We start from the raw sequence: 27654 nt of genomic DNA, 5'->3' as shown, positions 1-27654 counted from the left end.
GATTTTTATTCTCCTTTTCCCTCCAACTAAGCGTAAAGTTTGTGCTAGGAGTAGTTAGGATAATAGCGCAATGGGTAGGATTTGAACAGCCGACCTTACGGAATTCTGTGCGCTCCTTATGAGCTATTGAGGATTATATTATAGCAATCACTTCTCTTAAATGGTCAGACAATTGCCTCGGGCTACGTTCACGTGGTCTCTATCATCATACAATGCTACGAAAAAGCATCAGGGGTATGGTTTTTATAAAACTGACACATCTCTTAACCCGCTCCCATCTTAGACTGCATCGTCACTTACCAGGTTGCAGGCAAAGGCATAACAGCTGGTCATTTAATAAAGTAAAAAAGTTGCGTCAGATAGATATGGCCTTTGCATAAAGATAGTTGGATACGGCGTTATGAGAAACTTATGCACGTGCAAATAGCTGACGAAATTAGCTCCAAAATTAATGTAAGAATTTATCGGCGTGTTGAAGGAAACTTTCAAGGAAAGGAAGAACCCACCGTGATTCAAGTAGTAGATCAAGTCTTCCATCATCATGATCAACCCATCACCGGCTCACTACAGAGCACGCGGGTCTCCTCTCACAGTGAGAAGAGTTTTGGCCATTGTCTACCACGCTGGCCATGGGCGGATTGGTAGACTTCACACACCTTTGAAAACACTATAGATAACTCTCAGGTATGCAGGCTTCCTCGCGATGTTTTCCTTCACCGTTAAATCAAGTGATATTTAATTAATTAAAATGCACAAAACTCCGAAAAGTTAGAGGTGCGTGCCTGGGATCGAGCCCCCGACCTCCGATTAGAAGGCGGACGTCCTAACTACTACGCTATCACAGCTTTTTCTCTTTTTCTAAGTCATCCATACTAAAGGAAAATAGAGCAAAATCAGAATACCTATTACATACTTACTTGATAATTCTAGTAGAGATGCATAGCAGGTTTTATTATAATTTGAACTAGCTGATCCATCCGGCATCGCTCGGGTGTCGTGTTCACAACTGTACAGAGTTGCAACTCAAAATATGACGAAACAATAGGGTGCCAACGCGACAAGGAAGCTTTATAATAATATAGCTTGCCTCTTCGTCCGTCTGTCCGTCCGTTTGTCTGTCTATTAGCGGGCTGTATCTCATGAACCGTAATAGGTAGAGAGTCCAAATTTTCACGGAGTGTGTATTTTTTGTGAGCAGCAATAGCTGCTATAATAGCAAATAATAAAAATTTCAAACTGGCCAACATACAAATTAAAAATAAATAAAAAGTAAGTACTTATTATATCTTGTACGATGGTACGGAACCCTTTGTGTGTAAAGCACTCAAGCATGTGGGTTTCTTCCCGATGTTTCCTTTATACTGGTACAAAGCAAGTGACATTTAGGATAGTTAGTTACGCACGTGACAACTCCGAAAGTTATAACTGTGTGCATGCATGGAATGGAAACCCGGATAATTCTGTAATATTATAATTACATCTTAAATAATTTCTGTCCCGGCTGTACTCACGTGTTTAGTCGACGTTAGCCCGACTAGTTTCGAACCCATACGGGGTCCTTTTTCAAGGGAGTCCGTTCGCGCACGTGCCGCGGTTCTGACTGCGGGCGCTGACCGTAGAGCCCGTTGTGAGGGTGGCTGGGGTGGGGCGAACGGACTCCCTTGAAAAAGGGACCCCGTATGGGTTCGAAACTAGTCGAGCTAACGTCGACTAAACACGTGAGTACAGCCGGGACAGATATTATGTAGAATAACATCTTCGTTATTATTAGTAAGTATATTTCAAGACTAGCCGAACCCCGCGGCTTCGCCGCGTTTATATAATATAGCCTGTGTCACTCAGGAATAGTCTAGCTTTCTATTGGTGAAAGAATTTTCAATATCGGTTCCGTAGTTCCAGAGATTATCCCCTACAAACAAACTTTACGACATTACCTCTTACAATATTAGTATAGATAAGCTGCAAAAGGGTTCCAATAGGGGTCTTATCGTTTTGAATCTCTTGTCATGAAAAAGCAGAAAGATTGAAGTCTGTCATTTACTCTATCTAAAGGTAAATGAACTAAATTGTCGCAATCATAATGACAATGCCTTATTTAGTTCCCGCGAAGGTCAAAGTTTTTGCCTATATGATTAAAATTAGTCTGATCTTTTAGAATTCTGCTATCGAGACCAAAGTGGCCTAAATCTCACGTCGTTAATGTCAGTTACACCTACTTACATTAAAAAAACCGGTCTAGTGCGAGTCGAACTCGCACACGAAGGGTTCCGTACCATCATACAAGAAATAACACTTTCCAATAGTTGTACAAATCTGCAAGTCAATAACGGACGGTGCCATCTATGATGTGATTTAATACCTCCACATATTATTTGTATGTATATTTATCACATCATTTTTTTTAAATGATGTGACCACTAATTCACGGTTTTAGAGTTTTTTCTTTTACGTGCTATATAAAACTGCTATCTGCCAAATTTCATGATTTTAGGTCAACGGGAAGTACCCTATAGGTTCTGATTCCTATTGTCTTGACAGACACGACATAATAGCCAGACAGACATACACACAGACAGACAGACATACACACAGACAGACAACAAAGTGAATCTATAAAGGTCTCTTTTTTCTTTTGGGGTACGGAACCCTATAAAAAGCTTGAAATGTGAACTGTCATTGTTTGTTTAAGAATATATATTAGAAAAACTCTGCATCGATCTATCGATAGTAAAGTATTTAAACTCAAGAGTTTAAATATTTAAAGCGATGCCTGATCTTAAATATGAGTAAGTACCATTAGTTTGCTAATTTCATTATTATGATTGATGGTCTGAAATAGGATATAATATATTATTTTACTCATGTTGGGCGTAAGTAAGTTTATAAGACTCATTCTTAGCATTAAATTGACGGTTAGGTACATACCATTTACCTACATAATATCATGAAATTTTTATTTTTATTTTTTTATTCATAATAGGCAAACGCTTGACCACAATCACACCTGATGGAAAGTGATGATGCGGCCTAAGATGGGACGCGTTTACCTAGAAGATGCCTATTCACTCTTGTTTTAAAGATACCCGGGTTGTGATTGGTAGGAAACACATATCGTGGAAGAGTATTCCAAAACTTATCCATGCGTATGAGGAACTAGCTGATGCCCGCGACTTCGTCCGCGTGGATTTACGTTTTTCAAAATCCCGCGGGAACTCTTTGATTTTCCGGGATAAAAAGTAGCCTATGTGTTAATCCAGGGTATAATCTATCTTCATTTCAAATTTCAGCCAAATCCGTCCCGTAGTTTTTGCGTGAAGGAGTAACAAACATACACACACACACACGCACACACACACATACAAACTTTCGCCTTTATAATATTCGGGATGATGACGATAAACGTTTTGTGCGTGTAGATGGGATTGTCGACGAAATAAGAATGGAAACTCGCCCGACGACGTCTTGCGGCTCGAAAAGTTCCTGAGCACACTCTCCATATTTCACTAAATTAAAAAAATTTGGCATACGCCACTTTCTCGTTCAATACTTCTAAAATTAGCATTTGATAAACTATCTATTATGTAATAAATCATGATCATTGACTCCTTATGGCGAGCAAGGTCGAATCGGTTTCGATTGAGCTTTTATAAGACGATAAAAATGGTAATGCAGGAAGTATGGACACTAATATTTTTTGCTCTCTTGTCTTTTACTTGTAATTACCTTAGTAATTTTTTTTGGTTTACAAAGTTAATAACTGCTAAAATCAATAATATAAGAAAATTTTGTTTATATCCTTGCAGCCTTCATTCTCCCAAAACTATTGTTTTTTTTTTTAAATGAAGATTAGCACTTGTTAATTATAACTAATATTCCCCTTTCCTCTCCAATTAAGCGTAAAGCTTGTGCTAGGAGTGGGTACGACATAGTGCAACGGGTGGGGTTTGAACCGCCGACCTTTCGGAATTCAGTCCGCTCCTTAACCGTTGAGCTATTGAGGCTCAAAAACTTGTGACTTGTGAGACTATTAGTCAAAATGTTAGGTACTAAAGGGTTGAAAGAAATAAAAGGGTTAAAATTGCATTAAACTCAAAATAGTTTATTTACAAGTTCTTTCATAGTTTTAAATATTTACACATTTAAAGGTATTGCCTCTTCGTTGCATTGAGGTTCTTTGGATCTTTATAAGATTTGACTCCCTCAATGTTTAAATCTAAATTGCCTATCTTGTTCCTAAAATCACAGTTTGTTAGGATCTGTCAACGAATTACCAGCCAAGACGACCAGCGTATCCGAGACCTTGGGCACCGTAACCAGCACCGTAGCCGAGAGCTTGGGCACCGTAGCCAGCACCGTAGCCAAGAGCTTGAGCACCGTAGCCGACGGCGACGGGAGCAGCGGCGTATGAGTTGTAGGCCAAAGGAGCGGCTCCGACGGCTCCGTAGTTAAGGGCAGCACCTCCGTAGTTGAGGGCAGCACCTCCGTAGTTGAGGGAAGATGCTCCGTAAGCGAGGGGAGAGGCGGCAATGCCAGCGGAGTAGGCCACGGGGGCAACGACGGCGGCGCGGGCAATAGGGGCGACGTAAGAGGAAGCGACGACGGGAGCGGCGGCGTAAGCGGCGCCGGCGTGTCCGATGATGGGGTCCTTGCGTACAACAGCGTTGAAACCGTTGTGTGCGTCAGCGGCGTAGTCCACAGTACGGCGGGTGCCATCGGACTCCAGGAGGGAGTATTGTCCGACCACGTTGTCTCCGACACGGGTCTCTTGCTGGCTCTTCACATCACCGGTGTGGGGGTCTGACACTCCGTAAGAGAAGCTGCTGTAACCGCCGCCAGCGTTGGCTACCGCGACCAATAGAGCGAAGATTGCGACCTGATGATAAGAGAAAAATAAGGCATTAGAAAACAAGCAGTATAAAATCCTTTAGAAAAAGTTGGATGAAAACATTGGAATGCAAAGTTATTCCAGATCAAAGAAAAGCACGCCATAATTTTGCTGTGATTCAATTGTAAAAATTTATGTAATTGTAAACCTCATTAGAACTTCAACCTTGGCTATGATTCAACATTTTTAAACTCCATTTTATATTACCTTGGAGAACATGTTGCTTTGTTTGGTGTCTATGAAAGAACTGATGATTGGTGAACAATGTTAGCGCTTATATAGTGCTTAATTTTTAAAGATATGCGTGCGCAACGTAATCAGATTTGGTGCAGGAACTTGTGAAAGACTCATGAATGTTGACCTACGATAAATTCACAAGGAAATTACATTCTTTTTTTATTTAATTTTTTTTTATTGCTTACATATCCTAAGTATAGTAGTTAGATTATATTAACTACTTAACTACGGCGATATGATAATACTATGGTTTAGCGACTACATTTTTTCTACTTGCTGCGAGTTATGAGGTCCTAGAATGTGTTCCGGATCAGGCCAAAAAATATTGAGTTTTTGTTGCGTTCAAAGTATCGTTATTATATATTCATTATAAAATAATATACCTACTTACCCTGCTTATGCCTACGACTTCATCCACGTGGACTACACTAAACCCCTATTTTACCCCCTTAGGAGTAAAATTTTCAAAAATCCTGTATTAGCGGATGTGTACGTTATAATAGGTATCTGAATGCCACATTTCAGCCCGATCCATCTAGTAGTTTGACCTGTGCATTCATAGATCAGTCAGCTTTTGCTTTTATGTATTTAATTAGATAATTAATATTAAGATAATTGTATGACCGCTAAACTCAAGCGTTTGTCGGAGTATACTCGACTAGTATGGAACACAGCGAATTAAGAAAGGACTACGGACGGGCTTAAAAGTAGTCGGGCATACTCCGACAAGCACGTGAGTTTAGCCGTCATACAGTTATATTTATATTGGGGTTTTCAGTCAAACAGTTCTAGGTAGTAGCCCGGAATTGCGAAGCTGGTCGTAGTCGTTACACTCACGTGGTCTCGGAAAGCACGTAAATCCGTTGGCTCTGTTTCCGATTCCTCTCCGATCGTGTCGGATTGCTGGCCCATTACACTATGAGTGTAAGGAATAGAAGTGCACGTGCTATGTTTATGTAATAATATCTTTAGCTTGTCTTCGTTGAGATTGACCGCCGAGGCCAAAATTCGGTCAGGAAAACGTTATACACGTATCCTATAATAGTTTAGTTATAATTAATAGTTACATGTAATCTAATAGTCAAGGCTATTTCAGGCTTGCTTATTGATAGGGTTATTGAGTTACCAAATATTACTGCGTCGATAAACAAAGAGCTTTCTGGCGCGCCAGTGCGAATACTTGCCAAAACAATGCGGTGTAGAAACTAATTTAATATCTTAGGGGTATGAATAATTATGCCATATAATGTTACACAGATCATATACGATATGCATTTCTTTCAAGTTAGCAAATACCATTTTATGTAACAGCTAGATATATATCTTTATAAATCCATACTAATCCATCCATACCTAAATATATAAAAGGAAAAGGTGACTGACTGACTGACTGACTGACTGACTGATTTATCAACTCGCAGCTCAAACTACTGGACGGGTCAAGCTGAAATTTGGCATGCAGATAGTTATTATGACGTAGGCATCCGCTAAGAAAGGATTTTTGAAAATTCAACCCCTAAGGTGATGAAATAGGGGTTTGAAATTTGAAAGTAGTCCACGCGGATGAAGGTGCGGGCATAAGCTAGATGCGAAAGTGTGTCTGTCCGTCTGTCTGCTAGCTTTTGACAGCCCAACAGTTTAACCGATTTTGACGAAATTTGGTACAGACTTAGCTTGCATCCTAGGGAAGGACATAGGCTACTCTTTATCCCGGAAAATCAAAGAGTTCCCAAGGGAATTTTAGTAACCGAAACTTACGCGGACGAAGTCACGGGCATCACCTAGTACCTAATAATATAAAGTGAAAGCGTGTCTGTCTGTTTGTTACCTTTTTCCGGCAATTTGTTGACGAAGATTTTGACGTAATTTGTCAGAGAGATAGCTTCCATCGTGGAGACGGACATTGGCTATATCGATTTATCCTGGAAAATCGACGAGTTTTCACGGGATTTTCAAAAAACTAAATCCACGCAAACGACACGCGGCTGTCTTGTCACTATCACTTTGAGGACATCCTGAGCCTACAGCTATATAATTCTTTCTTGCTAAATATTTAAATCGGTTAGCATGTCCGTTTTCTCACGTTATACTATAAATTACAAGGTCGCAGGCTGTGTTACATCCATCCATACTAATATTATAAATGCGAAAGTGTCCATCTGTCTGTACGAATTACTTACGAAACTCGTCGTGAGCGAGTCCGACTCGTACTTAGCAGATTTTTATTTAAATTCATTATAGGTACACGCTTGATCACAATCACACCTGATGGCAGTAGATGTGGCTTAGGTAGACGCGTTTGCCTATAAGATGCCTATTGACTCTTGTTTTAAAGATGCCCTGATTTTAATAATTGGTAGGAAACACAGATCTCGGAAAAATATTCCAAAGTGTAGATGAAAATATGTCAACGACATGGGGGTTGAAACTCGCCCCGCGTCTAAATGGTGGTTTACAAAGAAATGTGTTTTGTTTAATAAAACATTTTACCTTCATGTACCTACTAAGTATATCTATAAAATTTCCATACGTAGATACTACGTAGGATGTCCGTTATCGTATTTCACCTACTTTACATTTCGTTATACAATTTTCCTGCTATTAAACAGGATTATCTTATTATAGCCTATTAAATTAATAAGTACATAATAAATCATCAATTTCGCCAAGTCATATGTAGTTATCACGACTTCAATAGTAGCCTTGTCGGCGTACGAATTATAATGATTGCGTGACGTAAAGAAATCACGTCACGAAGTCGATCATAATATTTTTACGTCACTCGACTCTATTAAAATAATGACGGTGTTATCACTACTTTTTTTTTAACTAGCTAACTTCATTCGCGTGGATTTAGGTTTTTAAGATCCCGTGGTAACTCTTTGATTTTACGGGATAAAAAGTAGCCTATGTCACTCTCCAGGTCTTTATCTATACCCATGCAAAAAATCACGTCAATCTGTTGCACTGTTATGCAACGTGATTGAAGGACAAACCAACAAACAAACACACTTTCGCATTTATAATAAGGGTACTGATTAGCTGATGCCCGCGACTTCGCCGTGGATTTAGGTTTTTTAAAATACCGTTGGAACTCTTTGATTTTCCGGGATAAAAGTATTCTATGTTACTCTCCATGTTTTTAACTATACATAAAATACCCATGCAAATAATCAATGCTCGGTTGCAACGTGATTGAAGGACAAACCAACAAACAAACACACTTCCGCATTTCTAATAATTATGGATAGTGATAGTTTGTTTATCTGTTGGTTTATCCTTCAATCCCGCCTACTCGGAGCAACGTATTTTTTTGTTGCTTGGAGTATGTGCCATAGGTACAGACTACTTTTTATCACGGAAAAGAGTTCCGACTGGAGTTTTAAAATCTAAATTCACGCAGAGAAAATGTAGGCATCATCTTAACATAACTATAACATAACAACCTTAAGCATTTGGTTTTGCCTGCGATAAATTTTGTGTTAAGCTTTAGGGATATCGGGTTCTAGTTGACTTAGTTGTTGTTTTTTTTTGAGTAAATAAAAATAATTACTTACTTAATTCTTTTTACATTTAAAGACGAGTGTGTAGTCCTTGCTATTTTGAGTATGGTAGTTAGAGGAAACTCATAGGTAAGTACTCCTAATCAGTTTCACTAAATCTCTTTTCACGTCCACTTCTGTTGACCATTCTTTCAGCATGTATTTGCCAGTAGGATAGTAACTAGCCAAAGCGTCTTACCAGAAAATTGTGTAATCGCAGAGAAAAAAATGAAAGGCGATTAAACATTGTTTTTATTGTAAGTTGTATAGTTTTATAAATGAATAAAACAAAGTGTGAAAATAGATGCTTTTATTGTACACCACAAAAAACCAGTAGGTACCGAGAATATAAACACAAAAAAAAAACTGTAACAGAACAGAGGATAACATTTGGCAACCTTATCAAAACTAAAAAAAAACTATACCTACATAAGAAACTTAGATAATGACAACCTAAATTCTAAATACTATTTCATGTGCAGTAAAGAAATACTTACCTGTTATCATTTCAACATTTCTTTTAAATTTAATTATTTGCATATCCTGCATAATCAATTTTGTTTCTATGCAGCAACCTAGTGTTGCAAATATTTGGCCTTCAAGCCAGAGATTTCTGGTTCGACCGACGATTTATTAAACTTTGTTTAGGTAAGTATAAGGAGGTTATGTATTAGATTCGTATGTATGTATGTAAGTTCACGACTATCTCAAAGATCAATGAGCTGATTTTACAACCGATTTCAAAAAAGGAGATTATACATTCGATTCGTATGTACTAGCTATGCATAGGTATGTCGGTGATTATTTCAAAGACCAATGAACCATTTGATTTTTTTTTCAATTGTTTTTGTGTTTGAAGTCTGCCAATGCGCACTTGTCGGCGTGGTAGACTATGGCCTAAGCCCTTGTAATTTCGAGGAGAGAACGTACTAAGTAGTGGGCCGATATTATAACCTATGTATTATAGAGGTTAGTAAATTTCGCCTGGCAAAGGTATCTCTCTCCATTGTGTCTCAGAGAGTCGTTACCCCTTTGTATTAATCTAAATATATAAAAGGAAAAGATGACTGACTGACTGACTGACTATCAACGCACAGCTCAAACTACTGGACGGATCGGGCTGTAATTTTGCACGCAGATGGCAATGCAACTCCTAAGAGCGGTTACGCACTGCATCCGATTCGAGTCCGTGTAAATACGTTCTATTTTGTTTTGGGTGCTTATGACGTATGTCGTAGATAATCGCTGGTATTCTTACGGATGACATATAGAACTCGGATGACGGAAGTGTAGTGCGTAATGGATTTGTGTAGTCCGCGCGGACGAAGTCGTGAGCATAAGCTAGTCATAAAAATATAATGGTACGGGCTTTGTTTGTTAACAATGCGGTGAGCACTTAGATCCTTAAATACTTTCCCTAAAAACTTGGTCAAGAGTAAACCTGCATCGAAAAAAGTAACCTAGATACATAAAGTAATTAATAAGAATAATCTATCTTAGCTTTTAATTGGAACAAAAAATCTATTACAAAAGTTCTTTATAAATAGTACTCTGTCGCAATCTTAACACCCTCGTAGCAGAAGGTCCGACGAATGTAAACAAATATTGCTCTTACATTCAATGCACTAAGATACAAGTTTTGTTTCCTACCCTATCTCCAAACTAAAGCTGTGTACTTATATAAATAGTACAAATCGGTAGTCCAAATCAGTTGTACTCAACAGTCGACATTCACACACCTACAATGGCATCCAAGGTAATTTTAATTTCAATAAAATAAAAACGATTACACAATTACAAAGAGTCGTTAAGCTACTAGAGCAGAAATTAATAGGCAAGCAATTAGTAAAGAATTGTAATCTAAATAGTATTAAAAAAGGAAAAGGTGACTGACCGACTGACTGATCTATCACCGCACAGCTCAAACTATTAGAAGGATCGGGCTGAAATTTGGCATGCAGATAGCTATTATGACGTAGACAATCATCTGCTAAAAAGTATTTTAATAGGGGTTTCCACGAGGACGAAGTTCTAATATTTTTTTATCTTTTACAGTTTGTAGTACTCGCCGCTTTGATTGCTGCAGCCCACGCCGGTGGTGGTTATAGCAGCTTCTCTTATGGAGTGTCAGACCCCCACACCGGTGATGTGAAGAGCCAGCAAGAGACCCGTGTCGGAGACAACGTGGTCGGACAGTACTCCCTCCTGGAGTCCGACGGCACCCGCCGTACTGTGGACTACGCTGCCGACGCACACAACGGTTTCAACGCTGTTGTACGCAAGGACCCCATCATCGGACACGCCGGCGCCGCTTACGCCGCCGCTCCCGTCGTCGCCTCCTCTTACGCCGCTCCTATTGCCCGCGCCGCCGTCGTCGCCCCCGTGGCCTACTCCGCCGGTATTGCCGCCTCTCCCCTCGCTTACGGAGCATCTTCCCTCAACTACGGAGGTGCTGCCCTCAACTACGGAGGTGCTGCCCTTAACTACGGAGCCGTCGGAGCCGCTCCTTTGGCCTACAACTCATATGCCGCTGCTCCCGTCGCCGTCGGCTACGGTGCTCAAGCTCTTGGCTACGGTGCTGGCTACGGTGCCCAAGCTCTCGGCTACGGTGCTGGTTACGGTGCCCAAGGTCTCGGATACGCTGGTCGTCTTGGCTGGTAATTCGTTGACAGATCCTTCTGAACCGCTGTGATTTTAGTAAAAATAGGCAATTTCGAACTTTGAGGTAGTCAAGTCTTTCAAAGATCCAAAGAACCTCAATGAAGATGCATAATTTTATGTGTAAATAAATATTTAAAATAAATGTTATAAATACCTATATCTATCTACTTTTATTTATGTTTCAAATCTATCTGACCGCCTAGTTTCTGACATGTTTCACTATTGGAAAGAACATTTTCATTTCCAGCGAGGCATTCAATCATGTTTCAAATTTTAAAACATTTTTCTCCACTGTTTGACTATAATACCTTGTTAAATCTACTATACTAATAATATATTGTTATGTAAATTACAAAAATAGTCTACAGCCTCACCAGCTCAACCTGTAAAGGAGTGGATTGAAAACCGAAAGGTGGACGGTTCAAACCCCGCCCGTTGCACTATTGTCGTACCTACTCCTAGCCAAGCTTGATGCTTAGTTGGAAAGAAAAGGGGAATATTAGTCATTTAACATGGCTAATATTCTTTAAAAAAAAAGTCTACATGATGTGGTCTAAAAACTCAAAACGTGTTGCTCAAGTAGTTTGACATCAATGTGGTGGTTTTAACCATCTATATTCACCATTATCATCATCATGATCAAACCATATTCTACACGCAAGGATGAGTAGCATATAGATACATTAATCAACTAGCGTATGCTCGCAACTGCGTCCGCGTGGACTACACAAATTTCAAACCCCTATTTTACCCCCTTAGGGGTTGAATTTGAACTGAAAAATTTGAACAATCCTTGCTTAGCGGATATCACTTGTTTTAACGGTGAAGGAAATCATCGTGAGGAAACCTACATGCCTGAGAGTTTTCTATAATGTTCTCAAAGAGCCTCAATAGCTCAACCGGTATAGGAGTGGACTGAAAACCGAAAGGTCGACGGTTCAAACCCCGCCCGTTGCACTATTGTCGTACCTACTCCTAGCACAAGCTTGATGCTTAATTGGAGAGGAAAAGGGAATATTAGTCATTTAATATGGCTAATATTCTTTATTAAAAAAAAAAAAAAACAAAGCAAAGGTGCGTGAAGTCTGCTTATCTGCACTTGGCCAGCGTGGTCAAACTCTTCTAATTCTGAGAGGAGACCCGTGCTTTGTTGTGAGCGAGCGATGGGTTGATCATGATGATGATATTATACGGGCGGTGTGGAAGGTATTGTGGCGTATTTCGTTGCTTGCGTTGGTATAAGAAGTTGGAGAACGAGGCAAATAATATAGGTACAGAAGAATATTTTGGAGCAGGCCCGGGCCCCGGTCCGCAGCACCGATGATGATGATGATGATTGATGGTTTTGTTGCGAAAGCGTATATCAGCCGATTGTGCTGGTTAACCTACATTGACCCAAGTCGGTAATTAGATGAGTGACCAACTTTGGTTGTCCTAATCAGACCTTTACTTTCCTTTCGTGCTTAGATGGCATAAAAATAAGTCACGTGGTGAACAAAATGCTTGCAGCGTGAGTGGTTTGCTTTATGGGTTCGATGCATCGATGGTTCAATGGTTGTAGGATCTGATCTGATCTTGACTATTATTTAAAATGACGGCAAAACTCCACTGTATCGAGATAACGATAATTTCCCGTAAATTAAAAGTTACATTAGGGTTGCCGTTAAACTTGACCTGACGGTCAAGTTTAACGGCAACCCTAATGTAATTGAAACCAACATGAATTGCACAACGCAGCGTTTGTAAACATTGGATTATTTTACCTTATGTGAAACCCACTTTGCTTCTAGTCATCTCTGTACCTGATATCTGATCTCTGTATCTGCTTGATCAACATCGGTTAAACGGATGGGCTGTGAAAAGGTACTTTCGCATTTTGAATATGAGTATGGATTATATTATTAACTAGCTTATTCCTGCGACTTCATCCGCGTGGATTATACAAATTTCAAACCTATATTTTACTTTCTTAGGGGTCGAATTTACAAAAATCCTTTCCTAGCGGATGTCTGCGTCATGATAGCTATCTGCATGCCAAAGTTATGCCCGATCCGCCCATTAGTTTGAGCTGTGCGTTGATAGATCAGTCAGTCAGCCAGTTAGTCAGTCAGTCAGTCAGTAAGTCAGAGTCTATAACAATCTACCATAACTCTACTTTTTTTCTAATTTTAACTAAATTGACATATAAGTCCCTCCAATTAATATTGCGCTGGAACCATGTCTCATTAACAGCGAAATGACCTCATTTTGACGTCATTTGACGTATATTTAAGTAAAAATATTCCATCAGCTCTAAACATCAGTCTAGTGCTGACGTCACTAAAATGGCGGCCACGCATATTAGCAATTTGCGGGACTTATTCCTACTTAATTTCAAAAATGTAAAAAAACTGTTTATTTTATTAAAAAACAAATAAATAAATAAATAAAAAAGCTATTTATTCTCGTGTTCGTTAGTTAGTTACATAGTAGATTAGTTTAGTTAGTACAATTTTACTTTTTTTCCTAGATTAGTATGGTTAGTAAGTGAACGCTAATTTTTGTATTAATTTATGGAACATGAGCCCCATTGCGGGTAAAGGCCTCCTCCAACCTCTTCCACTTCTCCCTGTCCTTGCCCAGATACAACCAGTTCTTCCCTGCAGTTTGTATTATCTTATCAGCCCACCGTTTGAATGGCCTGAATATAATATATATATAAAAACAAATACAAAAAACCAATTTAGCATTATTTTTAACGTACTTACCTAACGATAGACTACCTAACTTAACAAATTTGCACAATTTTTATTAAGATTATTAAATAAATTATCCAAGTATTCGCACCTATCCGACCACCCAAACTTGTATGCTGTATACATTCACTTCATTAAGTTCATTTGGCATATAAGTAAGTTTAAAAACAATACGAGTTTACTTCCTGACTGTTCCCAAACTTCAGCCGATATAAATAGTGTAAACCTGTGCTCTAAAATCAGTCACAGTCAGAACCCGACGAAAACACATCAACAATGGCATCTAAGGTAATAAATCACATTATTGGTTAATTTATTGATTTTATTTAAAATCTGTCTGAAGAAAGATTTCATGCATTTAATTGATCGTTAAAAGTAAAATCGTAGAAGAGTAATCCACATACCACAACTAGTCCAGAACCACTTTATACACGAATGAATATTTTTGATGTGGTCATTATTCGTAACAAAATACGTACGATCTGTCAGACATAAATAAACAGAGATGGTATTCAAATAGCACTCGCAATAGTTAGAGTCACGAGAAATCTATTTCATCTTAAAAACTGTTAAAACTAGCTTATGCTCGCGACTTCGTCCGCGCGGACTACTCAAATTTCAAACCTCTATTTCACCCCCTTAAGGGGTTGAATTTTAAAAATCCTTTCTTAGCGGATGCCTACGTTATAATAGCTATCTGCATTCTGCATGCCAAATTTCAGCCCGATCCGTCCAGTAGTTTGAGCTGGATGTTGATAGCTCAGTCAGTCAGTCAGTCAGTCAACTTTTCATTTTATATATTTAGATGCCTGCCAATATTTTAATGGTTGAATATTTTTTATTACAGTTCGTAGTCCTCGCTCTCTTCGTAGCAGTCGCTCACGGCAGCGGCCTCAGTGGCCACAGCAGCAGCAGCTTCTCTTACGGAGTATCAGACCCCTACACCGGCGACGTCAAGAGCCAGACCGAGAACCGCGTTGGTAACAACGTTGTTGGCCAATACTCCCTGCTGGAATCCGACGGCACCCGCCGTACTGTGGACTATGCTGCTGATGCACACAACGGTTTCAACGCTGTTGTCCGTAAAGACCCAGCTGTGATCGCCGCTCCCGCTGTTGTCTCCGCTCCCGCTGTTGTCTCCGCTCCCGGCGTTGTTGCTGCACGTGTTGCCGCCGCTCCCGCTTGGGGATACTCCGCTGCTCCCGCCGCTTCCTGGGGATACGCCGCCGGCGTAGCGCCCGTAGCCTACGGTGCTGCTGCCGCTCCCCTTGCCTACAACTCCTACGCCGCCTCTCCTCTAGCCTACAACTCTTACTCCGCTCCGCTCGCCTCCGGAGTCGTCGCCGCTCCCCTCGGTGGCGCTATCGGCTACGGTGGCTACGGTGCCCACGGTATTGCTCGTCTTGGCTGGTAATTTATTAGGTAGGAGTTCTTCGAAGTGCTGTGATTTGTTTGTAAATATGAAACCCCTGCGAAAGAGAATTAAATCGAATATTATTTAAATACATTCTGTTTTACTGCCATATTAATCCCATTATTATGTGAATTCAAAACTGCTACAAAAAATCAATAATGTTTAGGAACTAGTTTTAAAAGATCGTGGAAGACCTAGATAGAATAGTTCCTAGATAATAAAATATGCTCATAATAATCGTTGAAATTAAACTAATTTAGTCTTGCTATTTTGATGTCGAGTACTTTTATTATGTCAAATTATTCCGTGACTACAGATCACTTTCAACATGTGTTAACACTATCATAAAGTGGTAGTGATAAGTGATTAATATTAATTATTAATATCACACCCAACGGTCTCTATAGTTTACTAATTATATAAATAACCTAATTGACAAATGACTGAAAATGATGGATTATGGATACCGCTATTAAGGCTGGTTTTACTATATTAAGAATGATTTACATCAACACGTGGCGGGCGCGGGCCGTGCCACGTACGAGGCGCGGACGAGGCAAGGATTCAAAACATTACGAACATTTTATGTGAAACAGTTTGTGTAATAAATCATCCCTTGCTCGTATCATTTTCCTGAGAAACTACTGGGTTGATTTTGATAAGATTTTTGCATACATTCGTATTACCTCAAGCAAGGCTCTTAGACATGTTTTAAGGTTTATAGGCTACCAGGGGGGCGCTGCAGTAGTGCTTTTTAGGGTTCTGTATCTCAAAAGAAAAAAACCCCCTTATAGGATCACTTCGTTGATTGTCTGTCTGTCGGTTTATTATTATTTTTGTCCAAAACTTTATGTAGTCGTGCCTAAGCTACAGTCTCCATCTGACGTAAGAATATTATAGCATCCATAGTAGGTACTCTTTCCAAGCGTCTGCATTGGTTTATTTTTGTAGAAAAATACAAGAATTCATGTCAACAACATTCATGACGACCTCCCTGGCACAGTGGTGAGCGCTGTGGTCTTAATAGTGGGAGGTCCCGGGTTCGATTCCTGGCAGGGGTTTGGAATTTTATAATTTCTAAATTTCTGAGTCTGGTCTGGTGGGAGGCTTCGGCCGTGGCTAGTTACCACCCTACCGGCAAAGCCGTGCCGCCAAGCGATTTAGCGTTCCGGTACGATGCCGTGTAGAAACCAAAGGGGTTATGGGTTTAATAAAAACTGCCATACCCCTTCCAGGTTAGCCCGCTATCATCTTAGACTGCATCATCACTTACCACCAGGTGAGATTGCAGTCAAGGTCTAACTTGTATCTGAATAAATAAAAAAAAAACAAAAAAAAAAAAAAACTTGTTAACTAGTTTTTAGCGAATATATTTAACGTCAACTTGCGTATAAAACATATTTTGAGTTTCAAGGTCACACGATACGAATGCTATAAAACAGGATACCTACCTACTTACTAGTTTTTCTGACGAGACTCGTTTTGTTCGCGATTCTGTCCTCATTAGTTCAACGACTTATTTTTAACCCAACTCGAGGCTTCGATAAGTGTAAATAAAACTGCTCTGAAGAGTTGTTTGATCTCATTACACCCTCCTTTTTCTACAACCGCACCGCACGCCACCACAAACAATTCAATTTTTACTGGACTACGGATCCAGTTTCTAGTGACAAAACCGAATGGCTCAATTCGACCGGACCGGTTTTTTTGCAGGATCCCGCATGCGGGATGCTAGCATATAAACACATTCGCCATCAAACGGGATCCTGCAAAAAACTGGACGCCGTGTGAAAAGGGGTGTGTTATTAATTTGTATCTTTCATGAGAACTTTTTTTCATAAATAAAATAATACCGTAGTATTTTTGTGACGTTTGCAATAAAATACAGTAAATATTATACATTTTTTTATTTGATCACAGCAAGTTCACCATTCAACATTCATAACCATCGACATAATTAACAATAATTACGTAGGTACATAAATAAATTCCTAATAGAGAGGTTGTTCGTTTAGTAGTGTCCGAGACCATGCGCTCCGTAACCTAAACCACCAGCCCAGGGACCGGCGAGAGCACCATGGCCCAGACCGAGGGGAGCTGCGGCGAGACCACCATGGCCTAAACCTAAGGGAGCGGCAGCAATACCTCCATAGCCTAAAGCTACGGGAGCAGCTATGCCACCGTGGGCTCCATAACCTCCGTGAGCAACGGAGGATGAAGACGCGGAGTAGGACACGGAAGGACCGGCAGCGTAAGCTACGGCGGGGGCAGCGTGCACAACGGGAGCGACACGAGCGGCGTACGCGAGCGGAGCGGCAGCAACGACTGGCGCAGCGTGTGCGATGGGAGCAGCAACAACGGGAGCAACGTGTCCGATCAAAGCCGGGTCTTTGCGTACAACCGCGTTGAATCCAGTATGGTCATTAGCTGCGTAGTCGACAGTACGGCGGGTGCCGTCAGACTCCAACAGCGAGTATTGGCCGACGACGTTGCCGCCGACGCGGGTCTCGTGTTGGCTCTTGACGTCACCGGTGTGGGGGTCAGCTACTCCGTACGAGAAGCTTGTGTAGTCACCGCCATGGAGACCGCTGCTGTGCGCAGCCGCTACCAAGCATGCGAGAACGACGAACTGCAACGAAAAAAATGTAATAAAAATAAATGAAAATTAATAGTTCACACAAAATAATGCTCAGGTGAACTTTGGTAGTACATAGATACCGTTGCTTGGTACTAAAGTCATTGAACAAGAACACTAAAGGTCAGTAAACAAAGGCGGAATGGAGTGAAACCTCGACTCCACTCCATTCCATCTATGTGTAAAGTCAGCTTAATGTCCTTTGACATAGATACCGTTGATATTGGTATACTGAAAACAAAACAGAGAGCACGGACGCTGAGCTTGGGTACAGAGTAATGTCTACTCATGTGGCTTGGGCTCGCCTAGGATTGCCGCGCGGCGCCACCGCTATGCCGCTTAATTTGAATTGATATCAGAAAGTCACCTCGCCTCAGGCTTGTCAAAAAGATGCCTCGGCTCAGTCGGTGTGCCTTGTGCCTAAGAATTTAAACCTAGTCTAATTTTTAACCGACTTCCAAAAAGGAGGTGGTTCTCAATTCGGCCCGTTTTTTTGACCTTTTTTTTAAAAAGGGCTGTCATTTCTACAGCTTGCTGTATTTAGCACGTATCACACATAGAAGCACACAAAGTAAAGCACCAAACTTTTACAACTTAGTAATAAAGCTCGGCTTTAATAACCACTAAAATCACGATATCATAAACTAATTTCGATACATTGTATCCACTTTAAACGTATTAGCAAACACAAATTATAGTCAATGTTGTTAACACTACTAAATTATCAGTTTTAATGATTTTCTTGCTAAAGGGCAGTGTCCCATTGAATCGAAATCGAGCTGAATGTTAGGCACTATTATTACCTTAGCTGACATTTTGAAACGTTTGTTTTTGCTGCACAGTGAACTGTGAATGATAACTCCTGGCGACCAAAGGGCTTTTATACAACTCCTGTACAATCATTCGGCGCTGTTAATAGGAAATAAATGACAGGTATGCCTTCTAGGTCACTCGAAGTGAACGCTTTTCAGAGTTCAATTTCGTTGGTCAACAGTTATTCGCTATGCGGAACTTTGCCGGCCAGCTGTAGTACCGGCCAACGCCAAAGGAACAAGTTCGAAACAAAACGGCTGTTAATGTTCAAAGGAAACTGTACCATATTAACTTCCTTGCCGTAACAATATCCGTTTCTAAACATTTGACCTTCATGTTCATTGTCTTGTGCATAATATTTGATTTAATGAATTAATCGTTACACGTAATAGGCAATTTTTTAATAATAACCATTTTCAAGAGAGAATTAATGGTATCTATAATATTTCATTATCAAAAAAGTTCATATTTTTATAGTTAAGTACCTATTTTTTATTAAGTGGCCTACTTATAAAAATAGAGAAGGGTATAATAATTATTATAAACCACTTTTAAAACTTGCATAATCTTAAGAAAGTTAATTAATTTTAAAGCTTTTCTTCGTTAAAGGACTTTATAAAATCGTTTTCATAAAATAAACCCATTATCAGGTACTAGTATTCATCTTTTCAAATAGAACTAGTTAGTAATTAACTTCTAGATAGCTTTATTAGTAAAACTTCGATTGGATGTATATTTGATGATTCAGTACATTTCTATTGCTCTACTGTAAAAAAGGTGGTCATAATAAAAGATTTATATCGGGGAACATTAGTTTTATTATCTACAGTATTTACATGGCCTTACACTAGAGTGAAACCGTTGTTATTGGTCCTGTAATTCTGATGAGGGGTCAAGATCTAGTAGAGACGTCCGTAGGGGTAGCCGTAGCTGTAGGGGTAGGCACCGTAAGCACCGGCGTATCCGAGGGGGTAACCAGCAGCAGCGTAGGGAATAGCAGCACCAGCAAGAGGAGCAGCGTAGGAAATAGCTGGGGCAGCAGCGATCAGGGCAGGGTCCTTTCGTACAACGGCGTTGAAGCCTTGGGCACCAGCAGCATAGTCCACAGTACGGCGGGTTCCGTCAGATTCCACGAGGGAGTATTGTCCGAGAACGTTGTTGTTGGCACGGCTCTCTACTTGATGCTTGAAGTCTCCAGTGTAGGGATCAGCTACGGCGTAAGAGAAGCTGTTGTAGGAGTCGGCGCAAGCGACAGCCATGACGGCGAACAGAACGACGAACTGAAAAGTAAAAGAGATAAAGATAGATTAGTATCCGATATAAAATAAACTAAAATGTATAGAAAGACGAGTTGGTAAAAAACCCTGAGCTAGTGTTCCTTAGATATTTGATCTGATGTTTCGGAAATCACAGTGAAGAAATAACATGGTAAACGTATTTAAAAAAAAGCAAAGATTCCGACGAAGGTTAAAAATTGGGATGAAAATCTTAGAAAAAGTATCAAGATAAATGTGGGTACGAACTGAGCCTGGTACCAATTTAGTGATGTCTTGGAATGCTTTGAGTTTAAGCTTATTTAAGGCAATTCAAAAATGTATCTGACAGTTTGTTTGATGACACCTACCTTCGCAACCATTTTGTAGGAGGGAGGTGTTGTGACTACGTCGAAGAGTTCAGTAACTGATGCTGTTGTTGATATTCCATTGCCTTTATATACTCTTCGAAGTTTTGATCCAGTTCTACTTTAACTCGTTTTCAATAAAAAAGAAATTCAGGAAACGTCTAAAAGTCAAGACCGTTCGGGCGATGCTCTCGAAGAATAATTGTCTCTGTAGGTACGATATGTTATCGAATACATGTTTACGGGGAGCTTTCGCCTCATAGACTTGCTTGATTAATGCCAGCTCGGCCTTGAGTGCCAGAGCATAATGATTATTATGTGCAAAGTAAACAGTGTCCGAATTGATTTTATTTATGTGATACTACATGATGCCGGCTACTGCATCCACGTGAATTAAGGTTTTTAAAAAGGAACTCTTTGATTTTCCGGGTTAAAATTAGCCTATCTGTGTCATGAAAGGTAAAAGACAGACAGACAGACACTTTTTCACATTTAAAATATTAATTAAGGTCGGTACTTGCATTGTAGTATTATATAATGCTAAGGATTTGACCTAGATTTGAATTATAAAACAATACCTAAAATACAATAAACATTTAATGACTTGACGTCTTTTAAACTATTTCAAAATATATGTAAATCAAAATTATAGATATTTAATAGATATTTTTTTTAAATAAGAGTTAAACTATAATAATCGTATTGCTTAAAATAAAAAGAGAAATTGCCATAAATAAAAGGTGTAAATATTTTACAATTGCACACATATATTTATACAATAGATATAAAATAACAAACACTGTAATAAATATACTATTTCCACATTGGAATGGCATGCGTGAAACGTCCGTGTCAATTTTTATTTAACAAAAACTTAATGAACACGTCAAGTTTAATAAAGAAATATCAACAATTTGTGACTGCGAATATACTAGACTATTCTATCATTTAAAGTAATAATAAACACACAAAGCAACTACAACAAAATAGCTATATATTCAAATCCTAATAGAATATAAGTAGTAAACAGTGCTATTAAGAAGAATATTAAGCTAAAAATAACAGCATGGGGGCATTCCATCACATTTCAACCTTTATGACGTGTAATATCACGATCAAAGGGAGATGATAAAAAGCGATAAGGCGATGGCTCGTGCCAACGCTGACAAGCACTACTCACTTCGATGAACACATTAAAACGTGTTCGATGGCGATTCACAGATTGGTCTAGTTTATCCGCAGTCGATATTCATCGAATTGGGAAACTGGAATTGCTTAGAAAATAAATGCAAATTTAATTGTGAAATTAAAGCCGATTCGGGTCCGCCTATAGTCGTAGTACGTAGTATCAGTGTAACTGGTTAGATCCAAGGATTATGTCCGTTTGAGTAAGAGGGGTGAATGACCGATGACGACGTCCTAGTGATTGAGACGGGGGCGGGAGTAACGCTCTGTGAGTTGTCCGGCCAACCCTGAGGAGTGCTGTAGGAGGCTGTGCTGGCGGTGTTGTACTGAACTTCGTGGCCTTTGTTGGAAGGGCGAGTAGATTGTTCCGGCACCTTGTAACGCCTGCTCGATTGTTCCTGGCTGACAGGCCTGACTTGGTTGTTGACGTTTGCAAGGAATCCTGTGTTATCATTAGCTGTATAATCAACAGTTCTCTTGACACCGTCTGGTTGAACTAGCGAGTACTGTCCAATCACGATATCTCCTCTTCTGCTTTCGTGCTGACTCTTAATATCCCCGGTGTGTGGATCGTTTACGTCATATGCAAAACTGTAGTTAGGTTCTGGATACGGTGCCAAAAAAAGCGGCAAAGGTGGAGGATGCAGGACCATGGATTGCGCTGCCATGACCAGGCCAGATAAAAGAACCAGCTGTAAACAAAATATTGTATCATTTATTATTTGTCTCTGTACAATATATTTATCAAGGAGTTCATGCGTGTTATTTTATGAGGTTTAAAATTTGTTTCGATGCAGGGGGTAATTGGATATTCCATGTGGTCGCTTCTTAAATTTAAAGTTCGTTCCATTGGAAATAATAAATGAAGTTTACTGTTGTAAATTGCCAGATTGAGAGTCCATTTTGTGATGCTGTACAAGTGCTTGCAACAAGTCAGACAAGTTTTATGTTATTTCAATATTATAGTCTTTATTATTAGTCGAATAAGGATTCTACAAAATATATTAACTGCATTTTGATTTTAAATGAGAGTGAAATGGCTAACCTTATAGATTTTTAATAACAACTTTTGATGGGGTGTAGAATTTTTGTATCCATATTTATTAAAGTTTAACTCAATGCTATTTTGGTAATAAAATCGATAATTAAGTATTTGTTTCAAACATTAAATTTTCATTTATGTATAAACAAAGTTTGATACTTTTATTTTTCAATAACATGGAAATCCATTGAGTCGTCATAATTACTGAGTTTTTTCAAAAGTTTATAACTTTTTATTTTATTTTTTGTTTTTTAATTACTGATAATATTTTTCAAATTACCTGGTGGACCATCTTGTAGGTTTGTTTGATTGATGCTTGTTGTCTCTTGTGCAGATGTCAAGTGTGAATTCGAAATGGATCTCCGTCAATTTATATATGAAGAAATGAAAATGATACCCTATTTCATAATCAGTATTGAATATCTGAGGGAAGTAGAGCGTTTGTTAGTAAACCTATTCGGGGTCTAGATTCCACAGGTAATCTGATAATCTCGGTGTTATTAAGTAAGTATTAAAAGTTAATTTTGTTTGATATTTTTAGTACTAACCAAGTTTATATGTAGCAGATCAAGAGAAAGTTTGGGGTCAAATCATGTACAGTACGCGGCAGAAAGTAATGTACATTGGCCTTTAGAATAACATTTCGGCTTTGTAGAGCGTTTTCTCTGTCTACATATATGACGTTTTGTCGGTCTCAACGACTGGGACAATGCTCTACAAAATATCTGCTATCTCCTTATAAAGGCCGATGTACATTACTTTCTGCTGCGTACTGTAGAAATTGTAACGAACATAGCCTACATACAACATAGGGACCTTAAAAAAAAAAAAAAAAAAAAAAAAAAAAAAAAAAAAAAAAAAAAAAAAAAAAAAAAAATTATGTATATAATTTTTTTTTTTATCAATGTAAGTCAGTCAGTCTAGTCGGTGCATGAGAAATTCGGTTTTTATTTAGGTTTTCATACGGCCGCCAGTCAATGTAGTCTATCGAGGAAAACTGTCTCTAGTCGGTTGGAGCCTGCGGACCAGACGGTCGCGGGAGTTAGAATCAAAATCAAACACTTGACATTAGTTTTCTCTACTGCGTTGGGCCACAGTTCGAACACTTATGTGAAAGAACAAATTCCCTTATCATTGCAAGGGGTGGTCCGCGAGGGCTGAGCAATTAACTGGTGGTCGACCATATGGCTTCTTGTGTGTGAGTGTAATGGAAGTGCGAGCACTTAACGTTCGTAGACTCTAACACGCTGACGAGGACCATAGTGGTAGACACCTATAATGAGTAGAGGCGAGGCGGGACATGCGCGCACTAAGGTGCGTGCAGCCTAGCGCTCGTGTGGTGGAAATATTTGTGGAAATGGGTGCTTGCATTAAGTGCTCTTATGGAGGAAGACATAGTCTTCAATTAAACAGGTCTGTGAAACTATAATGAGTAGAGGCGAGGCGGGACATGCGCGCACTAAGGTGCGTGCAGCCTAGCGCTCGTGTGGTGGAAATATTTGTGGAAATGGGTGCTTGCATTAAGTGATCTTATGGAGGAAGACATAGTCTTCAATTAAACAGGTCTGTGAAACTATAATGAGTAGAGGCGAGGCGGGACATGCGCGCACTAAGGTGCGTGCAGTCTAGCGCTCGTGTGGTGGAAATGGGTGCTTGCATTAAGTGTTCTTATAGAGGACATAGTCTTCATTTAAACAGGTCTGTGGAATTATAAAATAGTTGAATGATATGGAGGTGAGGTTGTCTAAGACGGTAGACGTGCTTGTCGGTGGCACTTTGCACTATGTCTATCGCTATTTTTTCCCTAAGGTGCAACTAGTTGAATGATATGGAGGTGAGGTTGTCTAAGACGGTAGACGTGCTTGTCGGTGACACCTTGCACTATGTCTATCGCTGTTTCACTAAAGGAGAATAATTGGAAGAAAGGAACGACCAAGCGGTCAATGTCCTAATGCCGAATCAGTGTTGCGCGTGTTGGGTCCGCTGCGCCATACATTGAATGCTACCACTAAGTGGAAAAAAGGGGTAAAATACAGGGATTTACTGGCATAGCCAGAGGTTATACACTTATGTAAATACAAAGTCTCAAAGCAGGGTGCTATAAAATGAACGCAAGAGCGGGCAGGCATGCACATGATCGTACGTGCTGTCTATTAGAACACCACTATGGTAGGTGGAAACATGGGAGCATGGCTCTATTGTAAACCAAGTTTGGAATATTATAACTTGAGAGCATAGCTCTTATTACTTACAAGCCAGTTTAAATAGATGGTGCAATTATAAATATTATCCAAATATCAATATTTCGTTGGAAAGCGCGTGCGGCATCGCTTCGACCCCATCGGTCGGAACGGTGTGTGTGCTCGCAAATGGTTACGTAATAACGTCCGGATTGTGGATTGAGTAATAACTCAACCGACGTTATAAAAATAGATAATATAATCTATCTAATTAAACTTATGTGCTGGACGACACATAAGATTTATACTCAAGTAAGAAAATTTGAGAATGGGACCACTTTAAGTACAAGGATACTTTTCTTATGTTATAGGGGCGATACTTCTAAAGTCTAAAAGCGATTCATGATTGATCTGGTAATGTGGCTGCTTAGGCGAGGTGAACCGCGCGTCCTTTAGGATACTCGGTAAATCCTTGCTTGAGCTGGCAGACGGAGTTGTACTCTGTGTTTACTTTCGATCTATTTGCTGGTATACGTTGGAGTGCGTTGGAAGATGATTATGCGAAGGAGAACCCTAGTGCCATTAATGGCGCCACTTGGCGCTTTGTGAATCCTTTGCTGAGCTGGTTCTAGCATACTTTAATAACTACCGATCACAGAGGGCAGGTAATACTGCTGTTCTGTTTGTACTCTGACATTCGTTGGAATACTTAACCGCCTTATGGTGGTTAGTGAATACACGCATAATACATAAAGCAACTTTAGCGTTCGAGAGCACTTTAGCGAGAGAGGAACATAGCACTCTGGTGTTTGTGCATCCTACCTAAAGGAGAGCCTAGCGCCCAGTGCTTGTGAATCTTTTACTATAGTGATTTTTAGCGTACACAAATAAGTGATGACTTATCACTTGAGACCGAGCACTCTGAGTGCTAAATTACAAGGGTATGTGTGTAAAGGGACACGTTCCTTACCTATTGGGCTACGCATGTGTCTGAACATTGAATTGAATTGACTAGAGACACCAGATAGGTCTGTTGATCTCTATGTTACCCTAATATTGCTTGGAGCGTTGCATTCTTCTGATGGCTATTTATAAATAATACATAAAGCAACTTTAGCGTTCGAGAGCACTTTAGCGAGAGAGGAACATAGCACTCTGGTGTTTGTGCATCCTACCTAAAGGAGAGCCTAGCGCCCAGTGCTTGTGGATCTTTACTATAGTGATTTCTAGCGTACACAAATAAGTGATGACTTATCACTTGAGACCGAGCACTCTGAGTGCTAAATTACAAGGGTATGTGTGTAAAGGGACACGTTCCTTACCTATTGGGCTACGCATGTGTCTAAACATTGAATTGAATTGACTAGAGACACCAGATAGGTCTGTTGATCTCTATGTTACCCTAATATTGCTTGGAGCGTTGCATTCTTCTGATGGATATTTATAAATAATACATAAGCAACTTTAGCGTTCGAGAGCACTTAAGCGAAAGAGGACCATAGCACTCTGGTGTTTGTGCATCCTGCCTAAAGGAGAGCCTAGCGCCCCAGTGCTTGTGAATCTTTTGCTAGAGAGTGATTTCTAGCGTGAGTACTTTATCACTTACAAGTAAAATACAAAAACCCAGCATTAGCGTTTGAAGACACCTATGCGAGAGACGACCATAGCGCTCTGGTGTTTGTGCATCCTGCCTAAAGGAGAGCCTAGCGCCCCAGTGCTTGTGAATCTTTTGCTAGAGTGATTTCTAGCATGGACTACTTTATCACTTACAAGTAAAAATAATAAAATGCAACATACCTTCACACAATGGATTGAGGTCAGGCCTGCGATTATAACTTGCTTCGGCGGTATCGTAGTGCAAGCCGCTCATCCTTGAGATCTCTAAGATCATTACACTCATTCACACACAAAGGATTGAGGTTAGGCCTGCGTTTATAGCTTGCTTCGGCGGTATCGTAGAGTAAGCCACTCATCCTTTAGATCTCTAAGAGATCGATATACCTACACCACACCACACTACACAAACCATTTACAGTGGAACACGCCACTATAAAGTATGCTTGCATGCGCCGTGCTATCTCATGAGAGGAACGCACCTCTCCTAACAGTATGCTTGCATACATTGCGCTATCCCTTGAATGATGACGCGTAGTGGGGGGGGAGCTCGTGTTCGTTGGTATTTTATGTTCTTAATGTGATAGGATACCAAGGGAAGGCAGAAGCTCACCGTTGAAGGCGCGGCGGAGCTTTCAACCATCATTCACTCCTAACCCCTTTTACACGAACTGGAGTGAATGGTGCCATTACACAGGGCTTCTTCTTCCTACAGTAGGAGGAAGAGCTTACATTTAGGTTTACACACGTTGAGTATGGGTACTAATATTATTACACTTCTTTTAATACGTCTCAATTGCTGAACCCACATCTTAAACCCCAATGGTTTAAATTCTATACCCGAACACGGTAGACATTTGGTATTCAATACGCGAACAACTGAATGATCGACCAGACAACTCCTATACACGAACGCACGTTCCAAAATAATGTGTTAGTTTCTATGCGTGAATACATACCTTCAAAGCCCGAACACCTACAGTCATTTGAGCATTCAATACGTGAATGCCCACTTCCTCAGCTCATACCCCGTAAGGTCCGTTAGGTCTGATGAACTCACTATTTCTGATACTCTAAACGTCCTTGGGTT

General features: G+C 39.9%; 6 protein-coding genes across 6 annotated transcripts; 2 read left to right on the top strand and 4 right to left on the bottom strand.

Moving 5' to 3' along the window:
* Positions 1 to 4078: 4078 nt before the first annotated feature.
* Positions 4079 to 5132, bottom strand: LOC117982305 (larval/pupal rigid cuticle protein 66-like). Its single transcript, XM_034968659.2, has 2 exons — positions 5093 to 5132; positions 4079 to 4873 (listed from the first exon to the last, which is right to left on the bottom strand). The coding sequence occupies exons 1-2, from the start codon at positions 5102 to 5104 to the stop codon at positions 4268 to 4270; spliced, it is 618 nt and encodes a 205-aa protein (XP_034824550.1). The 5' UTR covers positions 5105 to 5132; the 3' UTR covers positions 4079 to 4267.
* Positions 5133 to 10388: 5256 nt separating this feature from the next.
* On the top strand, positions 10389 to 11367 carry LOC117983033 (larval/pupal rigid cuticle protein 66-like). The gene is made up of 2 exons (XM_034969486.2): positions 10389 to 10420; positions 10720 to 11367. The coding sequence occupies exons 1-2, from the start codon at positions 10409 to 10411 to the stop codon at positions 11323 to 11325; spliced, it is 618 nt and encodes a 205-aa protein (XP_034825377.1). The 5' UTR covers positions 10389 to 10408; the 3' UTR covers positions 11326 to 11367.
* A 2777-nt stretch (positions 11368 to 14144) lies between these two features.
* On the top strand, positions 14145 to 15557 carry LOC117983040 (larval/pupal rigid cuticle protein 66-like). Its single transcript, XM_034969500.2, has 2 exons — positions 14145 to 14348; positions 14908 to 15557. Exons 1-2 carry the CDS (start codon positions 14337 to 14339, stop codon positions 15472 to 15474), a joined length of 579 nt encoding a protein of 192 aa, XP_034825391.1. The 5' UTR covers positions 14145 to 14336; the 3' UTR covers positions 15475 to 15557.
* Positions 15558 to 17366: 1809 nt separating this feature from the next.
* On the bottom strand, positions 17367 to 19017 carry LOC117982718 (cuticle protein 18.6-like). The gene is made up of 2 exons (XM_034969096.2): positions 18913 to 19017; positions 17367 to 18103 (listed from the first exon to the last, which is right to left on the bottom strand). Exons 1-2 carry the CDS (start codon positions 18922 to 18924, stop codon positions 17486 to 17488), a joined length of 630 nt encoding a protein of 209 aa, XP_034824987.1. The 5' UTR covers positions 18925 to 19017; the 3' UTR covers positions 17367 to 17485.
* A 705-nt stretch (positions 19018 to 19722) lies between these two features.
* On the bottom strand, positions 19723 to 20722 carry LOC117997123 (larval/pupal rigid cuticle protein 66-like). Its single transcript, XM_034985301.2, has 2 exons — positions 20547 to 20722; positions 19723 to 20202 (listed from the first exon to the last, which is right to left on the bottom strand). Exons 1-2 carry the CDS (start codon positions 20556 to 20558, stop codon positions 19822 to 19824), a joined length of 393 nt encoding a protein of 130 aa, XP_034841192.1. The 5' UTR covers positions 20559 to 20722; the 3' UTR covers positions 19723 to 19821.
* Positions 20723 to 21290: 568 nt separating this feature from the next.
* LOC117982731 (larval/pupal rigid cuticle protein 66-like) lies at positions 21291 to 23099 on the bottom strand. Its single transcript, XM_034969107.2, has 2 exons — positions 23051 to 23099; positions 21291 to 22420 (listed from the first exon to the last, which is right to left on the bottom strand). The coding sequence occupies exons 1-2, from the start codon at positions 23060 to 23062 to the stop codon at positions 21905 to 21907; spliced, it is 528 nt and encodes a 175-aa protein (XP_034824998.1). The 5' UTR covers positions 23063 to 23099; the 3' UTR covers positions 21291 to 21904.
* Between the last annotated feature and the right edge of the window lie 4555 nt (positions 23100 to 27654).

Source organism: Maniola hyperantus, chromosome 1, assembly GCF_902806685.2.
Source record: "Maniola hyperantus chromosome 1, iAphHyp1.2, whole genome shotgun sequence".
Taxonomy (NCBI): domain Eukaryota; kingdom Metazoa; phylum Arthropoda; class Insecta; order Lepidoptera; family Nymphalidae; genus Maniola; species Maniola hyperantus.
This window is presented reverse-complemented; position numbering and strand designations above follow the sequence as displayed.